The sequence below is a fragment of the Accipiter gentilis genome, chromosome 25 (assembly GCF_929443795.1).
Source record: "Accipiter gentilis chromosome 25, bAccGen1.1, whole genome shotgun sequence".
NCBI lineage: Eukaryota > Metazoa > Chordata > Aves > Accipitriformes > Accipitridae > Astur > Astur gentilis.
In genome coordinates this window covers 12,393,741-12,409,610 of record NC_064904.1, presented here as the reverse complement: position 1 = coordinate 12,409,610, position 15,870 = coordinate 12,393,741, and the positions used below count along the sequence as shown (strand labels likewise).

Here is a 15,870-nt window from a genome sequence, read left to right as displayed (position 1 = left end):
TGCCTGAGTCCACTTCAGAGATAGATGAAAGAAACAGCGTGGACTTTTTAATAAGTTCATCAGTTTTATCTAAATTCAGAGTCCAAAACCTTAACAAAAGGCCTGCTGAAAATGAGGATAACTTTCAAAAGAGTTACCACACATAAATAATTAGGTTACTTCAAGTCCTTTAAAATTTGTCAATTGGAATTTGAAGAAAAAAGAGATACCTCAAAGTTGTTATCAGTTACGAAAATCTTGGACAGTCAGCTATTGCTGTTGTCTTACAAGAACCAGCTTTGGGAGCATGGTAGAAGTGAAATGAGGTGTAACTTGACCAGTTTTCTCCCTGATTTTTGGGCTGCACAGCACCAACATCTTTAAAGGCAGGGTGCTGAGATCATGGAGGTACTTCCATGTCCATTAGGTATATCATCCTCAACACTTCAGTCTTCAGGAACTAGAGCTAGAATACACTCCTACCAGTTCTAGAGCAACTTTAGAACTTCAGAGTAACTTTCAGTTAAAAAACTGACTGACAAGTGTTTCAGATCCCACATAGTCGCAAGGGAACCTCTGATTTCAAGTCTGCTGCAAGCTACATTTTAGACTTGATAGTCTTTATAGATTGTATACAGGCAAAATGGGACATGACTCCTGAGAAAATGGCACATGCTTTGCCATGCAAGCGCCTTTTACCTCAGCAGAATCCATTTATCTTTCTGTTTAAGTACAATTCCTTACTGCCTACCAGATATTTTGAGTATCTAAGTATGTATCATGGCTAGAGGGAGAAAAGCAGCTTCTGAGACAGTCTTCACAGGCAAACAGACCTCAGGAATCACGAACTGCCCAGCAAAGAGCAGTGCCCCCAGAAGGTTGGCTCGGCCATCATTCTGCAACTCGTATATGGGCACCTAAAGAGCAGAGAATGAAGTTACACCCTGTCCCTTATGTAAAGCCTACACAGCGGAAAAAAAAGAGTCCAACTTATGCAATACAAATACATGAATAATTTATGTAACAATGATTTATGACAAATAAAGTTTCCTTCTTCATCCAACTATTTTAGACTGCAGCAGGTGGCAGGATTTCCCTCTGTGCTTAACAGACTTTTATAATTTAAGTGCTTAAAAGCCAATATAGAGATAATTCTAGTGTGATTAAGCAGATTGAAAGACAGATTCAGGAAAAATATAAAAAATAGGAAGCAGGCATAGTTAAAGTGACTGAGCATGGGAAAAGAGATTGTACAGAGAAAAAGCAACAGCCCCAGATTATACAGAACTGCCACTATGGGCTTCACAACAGCTCTCTTGCACCATCTTTCCTCATAGTATAGAAAAACCGAGCCAGCACATTATTACCAACAGAAAAGGACAAGATTAAAACCAGAATTTTGGTCTGCTGAGCGATGACTTCCATGCCTTTTCAAATTACCTCTTTATTAATAGAGAGGCAGAGTTCCTTTCAGCAATGAAAAAAAAAAATCACGTGCTCCATTGCTAGATCATATGTCAGGCAGATCTCCAAGCAATAAACCCAAAAAGAAAGTAAAACCTAGAATGTGATGTATCACAACTAGTCTGCCCCATGTCAAGACAGTAAGTGGGAGCCTACTCCTTCCTAGACTTTTGTATCTTGACTTCAAATAGACCACATGTGAAAGGGAAGTTATGAGATGGGGGAGGGAAATTTTTACAGTGCAATGTTTCAGCTCTCCTTTGTGATTAGAGCTGTATTTTACGCTCAAGCAAGCTATTCTAGTAAGACAACCCCTCCCCCTCAGACAACATGCAAAGGGCTGATCTCCAGCTAAGAGACTGAAAATTAATAAATGTAGTCTTTAGAGGAAAGGAAACAGACCATGTTAGATGCTTTGTGGAACCAAAATGATCAAAAATGCATCTAATGCTTAGAGATCATTTAAAAAATTATAAAGAATGCAACAATTAACATCAGACAGGATAACAACTGATGAAGTAAGAAGTAATAAGCTTCAGGGCTTTAAAAGAAAAAAAAAAAAAAAAGACAGCTAACAACCAGCAGCCACCTGAGGCTGGAAAGATGCTTCTCATATAAACCGATTAATACACAATGGCCAATGACAGGCTCTTGTATCTTTCTCTGAAGCATCTGGCTCCAGCCATAATGAACTACTGGTCTGATTTGGTACAGAGTTGTAAAGTCATTAATGATAAAATTATGGGGCAGATCCTCAGCTGGTGAGCTTGCCAATTCTCACTAATTTATATCAGCGCTGTGATCATTCACCCTGGCCAGAGGCCTGCCCTGCACTACTAAACTATACAGTAATAATCAGGATACTACCTAGTTTTGCATATAAAAACCAAAAATGAGGCTTCCAACTTCCACTTCTATTTAAGTCCATTACCTGAGATCCTGTCAGAACAACAGTTTTACCCAGATTCTCACACATGAAAGATAAGGCTGAAGCTGTATAGGCCATGGTATCAGTGCCGTGAAGGATCACAAAACCGTCATACTTTTCATAGTGCTCCTGGAGATGGAGAGACAGTTTTCACATTTAGAGCAATGCACTGGCATCAGCAAGTGAGATACATATTGCATTACTTTCACCGATGCAAGCAACAACATAATACTTTAAAGGGTACTACACACATAATTCCTCCTAAAGTTATCCTGTGTTCACTTTAAACACAATTAAGGGTTAATAGGACACTAAGCACTAGAGCCAATAATTCTAATTATGGAACAGTCAGAGAGATTCTTCTATGTATACATATTAATGCAGCATTTTTAAACCAGATGACTGCTAATTAAGAAAAGCTTAGCAATGGCTTTAAACAGGAATGTTAACATATGCAAATTAGTCGTATAGTCTGATTTCTTGTTGCTGCTTTTACTTTAGGGATTACACCATTTACAGGAACAGATTAGGCAAACCAAGGCTATCATAACATATAGAAAAAACAGTCCATTTAACCCGGGTGGCAGACAGGCAAATTGCCAGTGTAAGAGTGCCCTCTTCTGTTGAAAAGTCATCCTTTCTGCAGCACTATGTGACTTCTGCAGCAGAAAAAGGTGAAGAGGCTTCTTACTCGTTAATGTACATACACTTGAAGGTTTTTGAGAAGTCCCTTAGACTGTCAGTCACGTACAGATGCAAAAAGGAATTTTATAACTTTAATCTACATACAATGCCACACAGGAGGGGTTTTTTTAATGCAAAGCCATGAATTGCACAGTTCATCTTGTTGAAATAAAGTAATCCGCTGGCTTTTGGAAGAAAAAGGAATTGGTTCCTCTGTTTTAAGAGTGAGGCACATCGTAAACACTGTAGTGAGAGATACTGATGTCTCTGATGTAATTTGGTAACATGGAAAGGATTACATAGAAGTCTATGCAGATACATGAAGTGCCAGTGTGGGGAAAAAAGGAGGTTTGCCATAGAATTAAATGATTTAATTAAACTTAATTAAAATGCTACAGTAGGCACACACACTTGGCATCTCCTGATAATAAGGTCACCTCCAAACTCACCTGCAGATTTCTACTTGTCCTTTTGCTATTTCTTCACTGATACTTGTGTCTACATGTTGCTACCTACTAGAAGTTTCAGGGGATTTCTGCTTATCTCTAACAAGTTAGCCAGCAACAGCCAGTGTTGCAATATCTTTCTGTAGGCCAAAAGCAAAAAGCTTTTGATGCAAAAAGCATGTTGTAGTTATTCACCAATGCAATAATAAGTAAGCTTCAAGAAGGGCTAAAGATCACAGAAATAGCCACTTGTCCTCCAACTCCATCAGTATGCTCATGAGTATTTTCAGCCTTATGAACCTTATTAGATGCAAAAGAACATAGCTTGGTTTAAGCTTCATAATGTAAAAGATCAGGCTAGCAATAAAGGAGATACCCCACAGAAACATCTAGAATGTTTCAGTCTGGAAAGTCATCAGCATGTTACAGTTGTGCCAAGTGCGTGTCCAAGAAGAACACAAAGTGGCTGTGTCTATGCATAAAGCCAGACAGGTGAAGTTTGTGGGTTTTTTTCTCTCCCCTTCTCAGCACTTTTCACTTGGATCACATGAGCTGGATATTTATACATACAGAGAAGCTGCATTCAGTGTACAGGAAAGAAACACTTTTTTTGGTAATAAAACTAATATGTCATTAAGGAAGAAAGGTAAATTCTCTCCTGTTCAGCATGGGATTGCTGCTTTCTACTCTTGGCCCTGGGCTTTTCCCAGCTGCACCCTTGGTCCATCCTAGAGGCTCTCCACTTATATACCAGCTCCATCTCTTCTGCACCCTGGCAAGATGCATTTGATAGGAGGAGCATCATCCCTAGTTTGGTGGTTTCGGGATTAGAGGACCTAAAGGTGAAAGACTGTTACCTGAATCTTCAGCATCAATACCTGCATTATTGTACCATTTTCATGCATTGGTACAGCTTGGTCAAAGAAGGAAATTTACACTATAAAGACCACTATCGCAGAGCAAGCAGGAGTGGAAGAGCAACATCTTACTAGGCCCACAGGGTTATTTATTTCTAACAGCTATGTATGAATTCCTGGTGTGGAGTATTTGAAGTGTTTTGCATTTCTACTTTCTTAAAAGCACACAGCTAAGTTCAGACACAGGGACAGGAACAGAGAAATGCTGATTCTTTTTAATCTAGAGAAGGATGTAATGAATTTATCTATCTATACATGCAGAAATATCTAGGGCTTTAAACATTTTCTAGTGTGGGAAACCTAACCATGATTGCATTTTTCCTACTGGCTGCAAAGCCAAAGCTAGTGAAGTCCATCTGTGTCCGGAGTAAGCAAGGCATAAAGACATGAAATTATTTTCTATGTCAATAGCCAATTATTAAGCTATTTGAACGTTCAAATTATGTGTAACCAAGCAACCTTCAGTTAAGTCACCTACACCTGAGGATTTTATTCAACGTTTTGGACAGTGAATTTAAGTCAAGGTTTTAGAATATGTCAATCTACATATTACACATCCTATTTAATCATAGCTGCAATTTTCCCACTTTCTTGTGCAGTGTTATGACATGGCTTATCATTGGAAGAACTTCTAACTTTAATGAGTTTGCAACATTTTCAAAACAATAAAAAACAAAAAAAAAGGGCAAGCCTTGCAAGCACAGTACTTATTACTTTGCAAGTAACTAAGCAAGGTACATAACATTTACATTTTAAATAAAAAAATATACACATATAGTCCTACTGAACTGTTTTATCTTGCTAAGTATACTGGACATACTGCTGGTTTTGTTTAAGCGACAAATGAATTCTTATCCTACACCATAGTACCTCAAGTTTCTTTGCAATTTTGGCCCAGTCCTCTGGCGTCATGTTGGAAGAATCAAGCAGCGGCGAGAGCTCCAGGATTGTGTAAAAAATTCTTTTGTTTTGCTTAGAGACACTATGAAGAAAGAGAATTAAAAAAAACAAACCAACAACTTAGAGCTAATATCAGCTCATCACTTCTAATTTTTTCTCTAAATCAGTAGTTTTCACCCTTTTCCTCCCTATCCCCCAAGTCTATGGCAAAAAAATGGTCTTAAATTTGGAACATTAAGTTCCAAGTTTAGAAGTTCATGGCTTGATGTGGTTTAAAGCACAAATCCCTAAATTTAATTTAATAATAAATATAATTTGGGAGGGGGAGAGGGGTTGATAAAACTAAAGACAGAAAAGAAGAACCCAGACTTACTGTAAGTTTGGAACTGAGTTCTAACAAAAGTCAATATGAAGCCTTAAGGTTTAAAAATGCTTCATAAGCTATTGAGGCGACTCTCTAAAACTCCCAAGGTTTACAGGAGGTCAACAGAAGAGTTGCAACAACTTTTTTATCCTTTGATAAATACAGATACCCTATAAATAGATACTCTTTCCTGACACAAAGGGTCTCTTCTCTTAAGAGTCTTATGACTGGGATTAATTTTTGCGGCCTTTAGAAGATCTACTCTTCTCAGTTTCTCTACCCTCATATTTCAGAAAAAACTCTTGGTTAGTTAAGATCTTCAAGTAAACTGTTGCCTTTGCCAGTAATAGGCTAACTTTGTAAAATCCCCGTCCCAGCCTATTAGGCCTGTTGTCACCTTGTTATGAAAGTTTGCTCTATGGTACCAGCTGTCTCTGGTTATGATGTGGAGTTTAAGCATGTGATAATAGCAAAGATCTTAAAATACTGGCACAGGTTCAAAACGGAGGCCTCAGGGCTATAAACAACTCGCTGGCAATCAATTATTGGCCACTGAACAAGTGCAACCTTGACAGCTGGGAAAAAAATTGTTCTAAATACAATGAAAACAAGACAAAGCATCTATGCAAGGGAGAAAACCCCAACCCAAACCAAACCAAAAATGAACAGTCAATCAATAGGATGAAGTATGTGTGGGGCTGAGGAACGTAACACTTTCAATCATCATGCAGTGTGTAGTCCAGCAGATGGAGACCAAAGATTAAGTGTCTAGACACTCAAACACCTTACAAAAGGTATACAATCCCAAATTTGGAGGGTACTTAAAGGCGATGATGGCTATGGAATAACAGTGGGATTGTCCTAGCTCTAAGCATGCTGTCTGCTTTCCCTGCTTCCCAGGACCATGGGTCTCCCTTTCTCCACCTACCTATCTCAAGAAATCTGACTCTTCAAAGACCTCTGATTTGCCAGCCAAATGGACTGCATACAGAGCATCTGTTTCACCCCACAAAGCATGCTTATTTCTCCACATTAACTTTCTAACCTCTCAGAATAAAGTCAACTACATATATAAATTCAACTTGGCAGTTAAGATGTGCGGGAATAAGAGAACCCTACTTACTACCCTAATATTTTCTGCTACCTTTCTGAAGCTTGGAAGAGGGTAGAATAACCACCGTTTTCACCCATTCTTATGTTAGTTGGAATATGTTCCTATTTAGCAATGCAGTGGCCAACAAGCATCTAACAAAGAACTGCTAGCAGGCCAGCTTTGCCCTTCCTATTTGCTCTTCCAGGCAGAGCCATCTGGAACACATTCAACAGGATCATCTTCAGAGCATTCTCAATGCTTTTCCATTGCCTGAGGACGATGGGAAGTTCCCTGCCAGTTGTAACTGTGACAGATACTTCAACATTTACACTGGAAGACAGTCATATGCTATAGAAAAGACCAGATTACTGCATGGCTGCATAAAACTTCCTGAAGTAAGGTGCTTAGAGCACAGAAAAGTTGATTACCTTCCCTTGGCATTCACTATAGTGTTTTTGTTCCCACTCGCAATTCTTGTGTAAATTTTCAACAATATAAAATATGCAAAACCAAGAGTCGATTATCAATTCCTCAGCTAATAAAATCTGAAGACCCACTCTCCTTATGAGGCCTGTAAGACAGTCGTGTACAGCAGAGAGCGCATTTAAAGAATGTGTAGTTTTCATTCATAACCAACTGACATACTGTACCTAAGAAGTTAGACTTCATATGAAAAATTACCTTGTTGGCTATCACACTTACACATGCTAAGAGTAACTTTGGAAGTCAGTTGAAAATCTGTGAAAAGAAAGCTCCCCTGAGGATGTGCTGTTTTAATAAAACATGACATACTGACACCAGAGACCAGCCCAGTCCACAACTTTTGATGCCTCTCGCTAAAAAGAGATTGTACCGTTCCTCTTGCATCAAGGTTATCACACAGATATACAAAGTTCACAAATTACTCCTATTTTCTCCCCTCAGAAACTCACAATGTTTCTCAACTGCCTAGTTAAAATATCACTCGGCTAGCACAAAAGAGAAAATGGCAAATTGCCATGACTAACCTCCAGAAACGGCACTCAGCAGTGCCAGAAAAACAAGACAAGACTGTTTTTTAAACCTCAGTTTTTGATGTAAATTATTATTTTAAGCTTTTTTGTTCTTCACAGAAAGGATGTGCCAGGAGAAGTATATTTAGGACTTAAATGGGTATATTGGTGTAGTTTTGTTATATTTCAAATCCCTTAAAGTATTTAAAAGTTATTCAGTTACAAGCACATTATCGTAACAGAGCTCCATTTTTCTTAGTATAACCATTGTGTTTAACACAAACTGTATGTTCATATCAATACTGCTCAACCAGGAGTTCATTTATTTTCCCTTTACCCCTTTGCCTGCATCTGCCTTTTAAGGGGTTCTTTTTAAAAGCTTTACACAGAGATCTCAACACAAAATAGAAGGAAATTAAGAAACCTTACATTTCCTTTGTATGTCCTGATTTTCTCCTTAAAGATAAAAGAATATCCATTTTTACTCTTATGGCAAAACAGCTATAGTCTCGTTTATTTTTGAATGACAGTGTAAAATCATCCTTTGTGCAAAGTTAATATGTTTACGGGGTACCGTCATTCATCACAGCTGGGGAATATCTCAAATTAGCATACTGCCCTCTAAATAAAACCTATAAGCTTATTAATTATTGCCCAACAGTTAAGAAGCAATGCAGATTAATTATAAGCCCATCACTTATTATCATAATGTTGCATAAATTTGGGAAAGACAATCAGCTCTTCGTTTTTTTGTAAAAACAGAAGGCCTGCAGAATTAAAGCATGAGGCCTATGCACAGATGCATTAATTAGATGCTACTTTTTCAGACATATGTTGAAGGTAAGTCACACAAATCTGTATATACAGTTTTCTCAGTTTCTATAGAATATTTGTATGTTTGCACAGTAGCAAATTAATATCCAAAACAAGAAAAAAATGCAGGACTAAGCTGCCCAAAATGGTTACTTGTTGCCCAATTTAAAAGTTATTTCTCAAGCAGTTGTAAGACACTTCATTGCAAATATATCAAAACAGACATTTTTACCATGCCAGACATGGTAGGCTTTTTCCTTTTAAGTCAATATAAGCATTTCTGCTAATCTGATAATGGATTCTTCACATTAGATGTTAATTTTCAGATAATTACATCTCCAAACAAGATACTTCCTAACCCTCCCTCTCCCCAAAGAAAGTGTACTTACGGGAGCACCAATGTGTTCTCTGGAAATTCATGGAAGTTGTTCAGTTTTGTTTCCTGAGCATATGCCTCATCATGCAGCATCGGCATAGTTTTCAAGCTGCTTACTAATTTATTGGCCTCAGGAGCAAGTCCTTAAAGATAAAGAATAAAGGAAGTAAATAAAGGAGCAGAGACGAAGGAAGCAAGTGGCACAGTAAGGAGGCAAGTAAAGTTACACAGCTGTTTGCCCATCCTTCCAAAGTAAATTTAAACAGTCTATTGCCAGTTTAAGAACATGAAAACTGAATATAGCCAATAAATCTCTATGCAGTTTTTCTTTTCTTGACTTGAAATAAATCAATCCTTTATTTAAGAGAAATAATGTTACAAATCTCCTCCATATGAAATATTTGTGTTTTACCTATTTTTAATTGTTGCTTGTGTGCAAATACTGATCAGCAGTAGGGGCAGGAAGACAATTTTTGCAACTGTAGCAAAAAGCTACCATTCTCTTTTACATTTGCCATAGCTATTCTCTACCTAGTGGCAGAAGACTTACAGAACACTGAGCATTATTTTGTACTATTGTCATGGTGTAACCCCAGCTGGCAACTAAGCACCACACAGCCGCTCGCTCACCTCCCTCACAGTGGGATGGGCTAGAGAATCAGAAGGGTAAAAGTGAAAAAACTCATGGGCTGAGACAAAGACAGTTTAATAGGTAAAGCAAAAGCTGTGCACGCAAGCAAAGCAAAACAAGGAAATTATTCCCCACTTCCCATGGGCAGTCAGGTGTTCAGCCAACTCCAGGAAAGCGGGGCTCCATCACGGTTACTTGGGAAGACAAACACCATAACTTTGAACATCCCCCCCCACTTCCTTCCTTTCCCCCCATCTTTATATGCTGAGCATGACACCATATGGTTTGGAATATCCCTTTGGTCAGTTGGGGTCAGCTGTCCCGGCTGTGTCCCCTCCCAACTTCTTGTGCACCCCCAGCCTCCTTGCTGGTGGGGTGGGGTGAGAAGCAGAAAAGGCCTGGGCTCTGTGTAAGCACTGCTCAGCAGTAAGGAAAACATCTCTGAATTATCAACATTGTTTCTAGCACAAATCCAAAACATAGCCCAGTACTAGCTACTATGAAGAAAATTAACTCTATCGCAGCCAAAACCAGCACAACTATAATAAAGTTGTGATATTTTTACCTAAACTTCTTGGTCTACAGCAGTATTGGCACAAACAGCAAGGTACTAGTAAGACTAGGTTGGAAAGCTGCACATAATGTCTCACCGTCAATGGCAATAGCATTTCCACAGAGAAAAAAAACCAACAACAAATAAAAGAGAACGCTAAAACAAACCCCACAGTAGGTATTGAGCACTGACAGATACAGACAAAGATCTATATATACACTGATATAGTTAAGACTCTTCTAGGAAGCTGAGGTTTCTCTAAGTGCTCTAATCACTCTCTTGAATAGGTACTTTGCATTAGCAGGTTTAGGACTGAACATCTCAATTGACAAAAGGTAGAGAAGGTGCATAAGCTGCCGAATAGAAAAAGTTGAAAGTGGGGATGCATCTTAAGCTCTGTTCACTCTCTCCCTACCTGTGAGCAGGGGCCCTAAAATGGTTGGGGCTTAGACTAGCCAAAGTACATTTAGCGTTTGCTGGATCTGCAAGTGTCATGGTTGCAACCAGGTATTTCAAAGGGAATCTACATGCTATTCCCTATTAGCCAGAAAGACACCTAAATTTTTGATGTTACAATCCTCAGCATCATAGAGCTGAGTTCATTTGTGAATCTAACTTGCAACTCATCTCCCAATACCCCGCTTCAGGAATGACAGCAACAGTCCTGGCATCCAGAGTCAGAAGCCACCCTGTTTTTCTTAAGTCTGGCTTTCTGAGATGTTTTTCACTCAAGTAGCTTCCATCAGAGGTAGTGCCATCTCGACTTCAAGATTCTACTGGCTTCACTGTCCAGTTCAGTTTAATCTCAGTCAATGTGTTTTATACCACCTACCTGTTCAGATGGCAAACAAGCGGTCAAACCTCATTATTCTACTTCTGCTAGTCCTAGTTATTCCTAATTTGAGGCCAGGTAATTCTCTCTTACTTCCTAGTTCTTCTGTTTGTGTAAACACAATTCTCATCCAAGTTAGCATCCGTATTTTTATTTTTTTTTTTGCTTCGCCTTCAAACAGCAAAGTTTATTTAAAATACTCCAAAACAGAGACAGTATTTTCAATAGTATTTCTGTCTTTTTCCATTTACTTTCCAAACTGATGGAAGAATCCTTAAGAACTCCCTAATCTCCCTCTTGGCTTGCCTTAAATGAAGTAACAGGCCTCTTCATAGCCAACTTCCTCACAGGACAGCAATAGCATTTGAGTGGATTTGTTTGGACTCCTGCCGGAATACTTTGTTTTTCAAAATATACTTAACATGCTTTCAAGCTCTGGATGTTTCATTCTTTCAGCTATAATCCCTGCTTTTCCTATTAAGGATGTTCCTAGCTTAGTCACAAATGGCCACTTCTGCTGCGCTTGGACATAGAGTCTTTTTGGCTCTGAAATGCAGCCCAGTTTCAAGTGTTTTCCGATTATTTTTCTGTTTGTCCAATCCTCATCTTACTCTGAATATTAACAATGGATTAGACTGTTTATTTTTGTATTTGCCCCAGAAACCAGAGAGCTGATATACATTAATATTCTTAAACCCCTTCTCTGTAAGTGGCAGTTCCTCATCTCTTCTCTTAATCACAAGTCTGTCAGGATTTTTCTGTAATTGCTTGCACTGAACTTAAACCTTTTCTTAAGACATTCTGCAGATGTATCCAAGATGACCCACTTACAACCTGTGCAGTCCCCTAAATGCATCTATGTTTAGCAGTGTTTCTGCTTTACAGCTTCAAGAAGCAAACACGGGGGAACTCACGTGCAACTGTTTTAAGAACACTTCTACTTTATTATTCATGGAAAACATCTTTTGTGAGCCAAGCTTGTTAACCAAGTATTTGAAGCAACTTCACCCCTGCAGAGAAGAGGCAGGCTGTGCAACTTGTCCAAACAGCTCTCATCAACTTCTGTCCTGCCCCTCTTTAGCTGGCCAACCCTGGCATCACAAAGTGGACGGACAAAGGCAGAACAGCAAACAAGCAACTATGGCCGAGGAGAACAAGCATGGTTCTGTCTCATCTACAGTTGAGGACTCTGCTTTTCACTCTGGTGCTGTAGATAACAGTTATAGCTACTTGCCAATCAAGATATCCTATAACCTCTTCTGCAGCAGAGAACAAGGAGCTGAAAAAGTCCGATGCAGCTGTGTCAGTGGGGCTCTGCACCTAAGAAACCACAGGTGCTGGGGAGAAGGAGCATACTCTACATCAGCATGCTGAAGTCATCATCCCCAATCCTAATAAACTCTCCATGCTGAGGAATACAAAGGACTTCGCTAAACCAGTTTTTATCTATAGGAATATCAATACAAATGGCATACACATCTACAGTGCCAGATCCCAAAAGTAACAGCTACATTTCGCAAAGGCAGAGAAGCAGAAAGTGTTCTCCAAAGTATTCATTTCTGCAGCTGTAGCACTTGAAGCATTCAGAAGTGAGGTGCACAGGTCTCAAACAGAAAAAGGGTTGGACTACAGCAGCCAGTCTTTCAGCAGTCTAGTACGCCTAGAAAAGACAGATAGTTAACTAAGTTACACAGGCAGACTCTATTCCAAGATAAGTAATCTTTCTAAGGGGATTTAGCTTAGTTCTACTTGTATTTGTTGGGTGTTTTTTTTCCTTAATATTTCAGGTAAAAGCTAGGAAAAAGATCCAGCCCACAAGCCCAAGGAAAAGATCTTCCTGAAGGCACCAGCCAGGAGGTACATGAACACAAACTTGTGCAAAGATTAGTATCACAGTAACCTCACTGAAGAGTGCAGCAAGATTCTCTTTCTGAAATGAGCTACCAATAAGCCAAAAGAGGCTGTTGTAGGAGGAAACAAGTAGGAGGCAGTAGAAGGAAGAAATTTAAAAAATGCACTGAAATGGCTTATTTGACAGCAAAAACATGAAGATGGAGAGAATCTGCAACTGAGTCTGGCTGTCACCCAACTCACACAAACAAAAACAAACTGTCCATCCTCTGAAAATTAGTCCTGCTCAGGTAAACTGTAGGCATGCAGAAAGTCCAAGAAGTCCAAGACATGCTGGAGTTGTCACACATGCACAGGTCAACTGCAGAACCTCTGCAGGAGGTTTACAATCAGATATCATGATGATAAATAATCACTCCATACATGCACAATGAGCCCAGGGAACATGATTGTATCAGTCTTCTACATGGGGGCAGTTTTACACAGGAACACATTCCTTGCAGAACACATTAGGCCTATCAAAAATATCTGAATTTAAAATTGAAAACATCTCCTCCCAGCAACTGGAAATGCCACAGAAAAGCCTGTAAGCCTAGACAGAAATTAGTTAGGTAGAAACCTAGCTTGATCCCTTCACTTTGAGCAGTTGCTGCTATGAAAGATTTTGTGCAGCTCAGGGAAGCTACTTCCATTTGCCTTGCTTGGAATAAAACACTTGTAGTTCCAGGTATGGTTGTAAACAGGCACTTTCTATACACTGATGAAAAAAAGAAACGAGCATTGTTATAGACGCTTGTGACAACATCTATTGCTTTTTCCTTTGAAGCATGCTGCCTTTCCTATACCCTTTCACCAACTTCTGTCTGAACACTAAAGATTGCCAAATATTCTGAAATAGGTACTCTGGCTGCTCTGCTGCTAGAGCTGTGTATGAAAAGCAGGCTGAAACCCTCACCAGGATATAGCAAGTCAGCATCATTGGATCATAACTGTTAGATTGTTTGCACATGCTTTAATAATTGACACTTCTTAAGCAAAAGGAAAAAAAAAAGGCATACAAGATGAGAAAAGGTTATAGAGTTCATTTATAAAAGAATGAGATGTGATTTTAATTTATTTGCTTAAAAGAGGTATTTCAGAAGCCGAGACAATAGAAGTAGGAAATTATTTTAGTATAAACAATGCAGACAGAGGAAAGTCACCACCTGTCATTTGAAATATAGATTTGGGGTTTTTTTTGTTAGTTTGTGGGGTGGGGTGGGTTTTTTACAACTTACATTAAACACAAACATGACAGCCAGAAACAACAAAACAGAAAACCCCTTAAAGCATCTTCCCTACAATAATAAGGATCAGCCAGCCACCACCTTCTGAGAAGGAAGGATATGTATTGGAAAAAAAAAATCTAGTCTAGAAAGCTCTGAGGTGAAGCTCCAAGTGTTTTAATGCTACAAATGAGTAGCTAAGATGGTGTTTCAGGCAGGGGCTTGAAATTCTGTAGTAAGGAACACAAGTACTCACGCTTCTGAATCTAGAGAAACACAGGCTCTGGAAGCCCTGGCATGCTCTACTGCCTCCCAAGTGAAGGAGGAAGGAAACTGAATAGATGTTCATCAAAACTGGCCTGCTGCCCTCTCCCCCCCAGCCCCATACGCTACCCTCTTTCCCTTTATACCAATGCTGGTAAATGCACATCCCTGCAGCAAGTCAGACCTGGCTGAAATCCATTCTTTTCCCGGGACACATTAGCTGGCGGATGCTTCTGGCATCCCTTGGATCTGTGCCAACTGAGTGAGGGTCTAGTGGTGCTCAGGTGCCACTCCAGCCAGCTTCTGGACTGGGGGCCTGGGGAAGGGGGTTGTGGGGGGTGTTAGGTGAGTTTAGGCACCCACCTGCTGACATTTATGGGCACCTGAAAACACATAGCATATACCTGTAGGTACCCAAGAAGCTTTCAGGTGAAATGCAGGCAGTATACTGAGACATCTCAGAATTCAATTTTGGATTTAAACATTTTTCTGCTGTGTGGGAGGGGGTTTGGCATGCCTAGCCTTTTCATCAAGGTAAGTCTCACCCTCCTTCGGTAAGGTAAAGCAGAACTCTTCGATGATTTCTTGAAAGAAGTCAAGACCTGGTAGGAGAGCAGCAGAAGTCTGCCTAGAGGCAGACGAGCACAGATGTTGCATCTGATCTCGCTCGTTATGACACTTGGCAGCACGTATGCTGCCACACTTGCATCAGCTGCGTCTGTCAGGTCACCACTTGAAAATCCTTGACACGGCCACCACCCCCAACAGCCCACGCTCTTCCCAGTGGGAATGCGAGGCACATGCTCTCCAGGTAGCCCAGGACGGTGACTCTTTTGGGGCTAAAGAGAGGCTGCACGACCGGTACGATTAAGCTTGGTTTCATTTTCAGCGCGCGAAGGAGGGGAGAAAGGACTCACACTTCAGGAAGCACGTTGTCCTCTGCCAAAAGCCTGCTCTAACTAGCTGCGAGGCTCTCTTGTCAAAAGCATACCTGTCAGCTAAGCTGCCGAAACAACCAGCTGTTAGGAACCGAGGATCAGAAGACAGCACACACCCTTCTGGCGTTGCCCATACCAGTTACGGGAAACCCGGGGATGCTGAACCGCACACCGCGCCAGGGAGAGCGCTCACAAAGCCAGGCTGTTCGTTAACGAAGCGGCAGCCTCCTCAGCCTCCGCTCGCCCAGCGGCGCGTCCCCCAGCCCAGCGCCCTGCCCGCACCCCACGCCAGGCCGGGTCCGCACCGTACCCTGAGGAGAGAGCCCGCCTCCGCCGCCCCGCTCCCCCCTCCCCCGCCGCCCGCGGCCCCCTCACCCTTGGCGTCCTGCACCATGCCGATGGTGCCGCCCGTGTTGATGACCAGCACCCTCGCCTCGCCCTTCGAGCCCCCGGCGGAGGCTGAGGGGCAGCCGGGGCGCTCCCGGGGGTGGGTGCCGGCCAGGGCTCTGCCCAGAGAGCGCGGCCCCGCGGGGTGCCGTCCCGCCGCTGCCGCCTCCATCCCGCTCCTGAGGAACCGCTA

The 15,870-nt window shown here is 40.9% G+C and overlaps 1 protein-coding gene across 2 annotated transcripts in view; it reads right to left on the bottom strand.

Annotated features, from left to right (window-relative positions):
* Nucleotides 1-15,870, bottom strand: part of ASPG (asparaginase) — a 48,997-nt gene extending 33,127 nt beyond the window's left edge. For both annotated transcript variants that reach the window (XR_007509559.1, XM_049828353.1), the window contains exons 1-5: nt 15,666-15,870; nt 8,970-9,099; nt 5,289-5,400; nt 2,375-2,500; nt 813-896 (exon numbers count right to left, since the gene is read on the bottom strand). Coding sequence is in view for 1 of the 2 variants with exons in the window: in XM_049828353.1 (XP_049684310.1) it covers nt 813-896; nt 2,375-2,500; nt 5,289-5,400; nt 8,970-9,099; nt 15,666-15,849 (636 nt within the window). In the remaining variant the exon portion in view is untranslated. The remainder of the gene's footprint in view (nt 1-812; nt 897-2,374; nt 2,501-5,288; nt 5,401-8,969; nt 9,100-15,665) is intronic.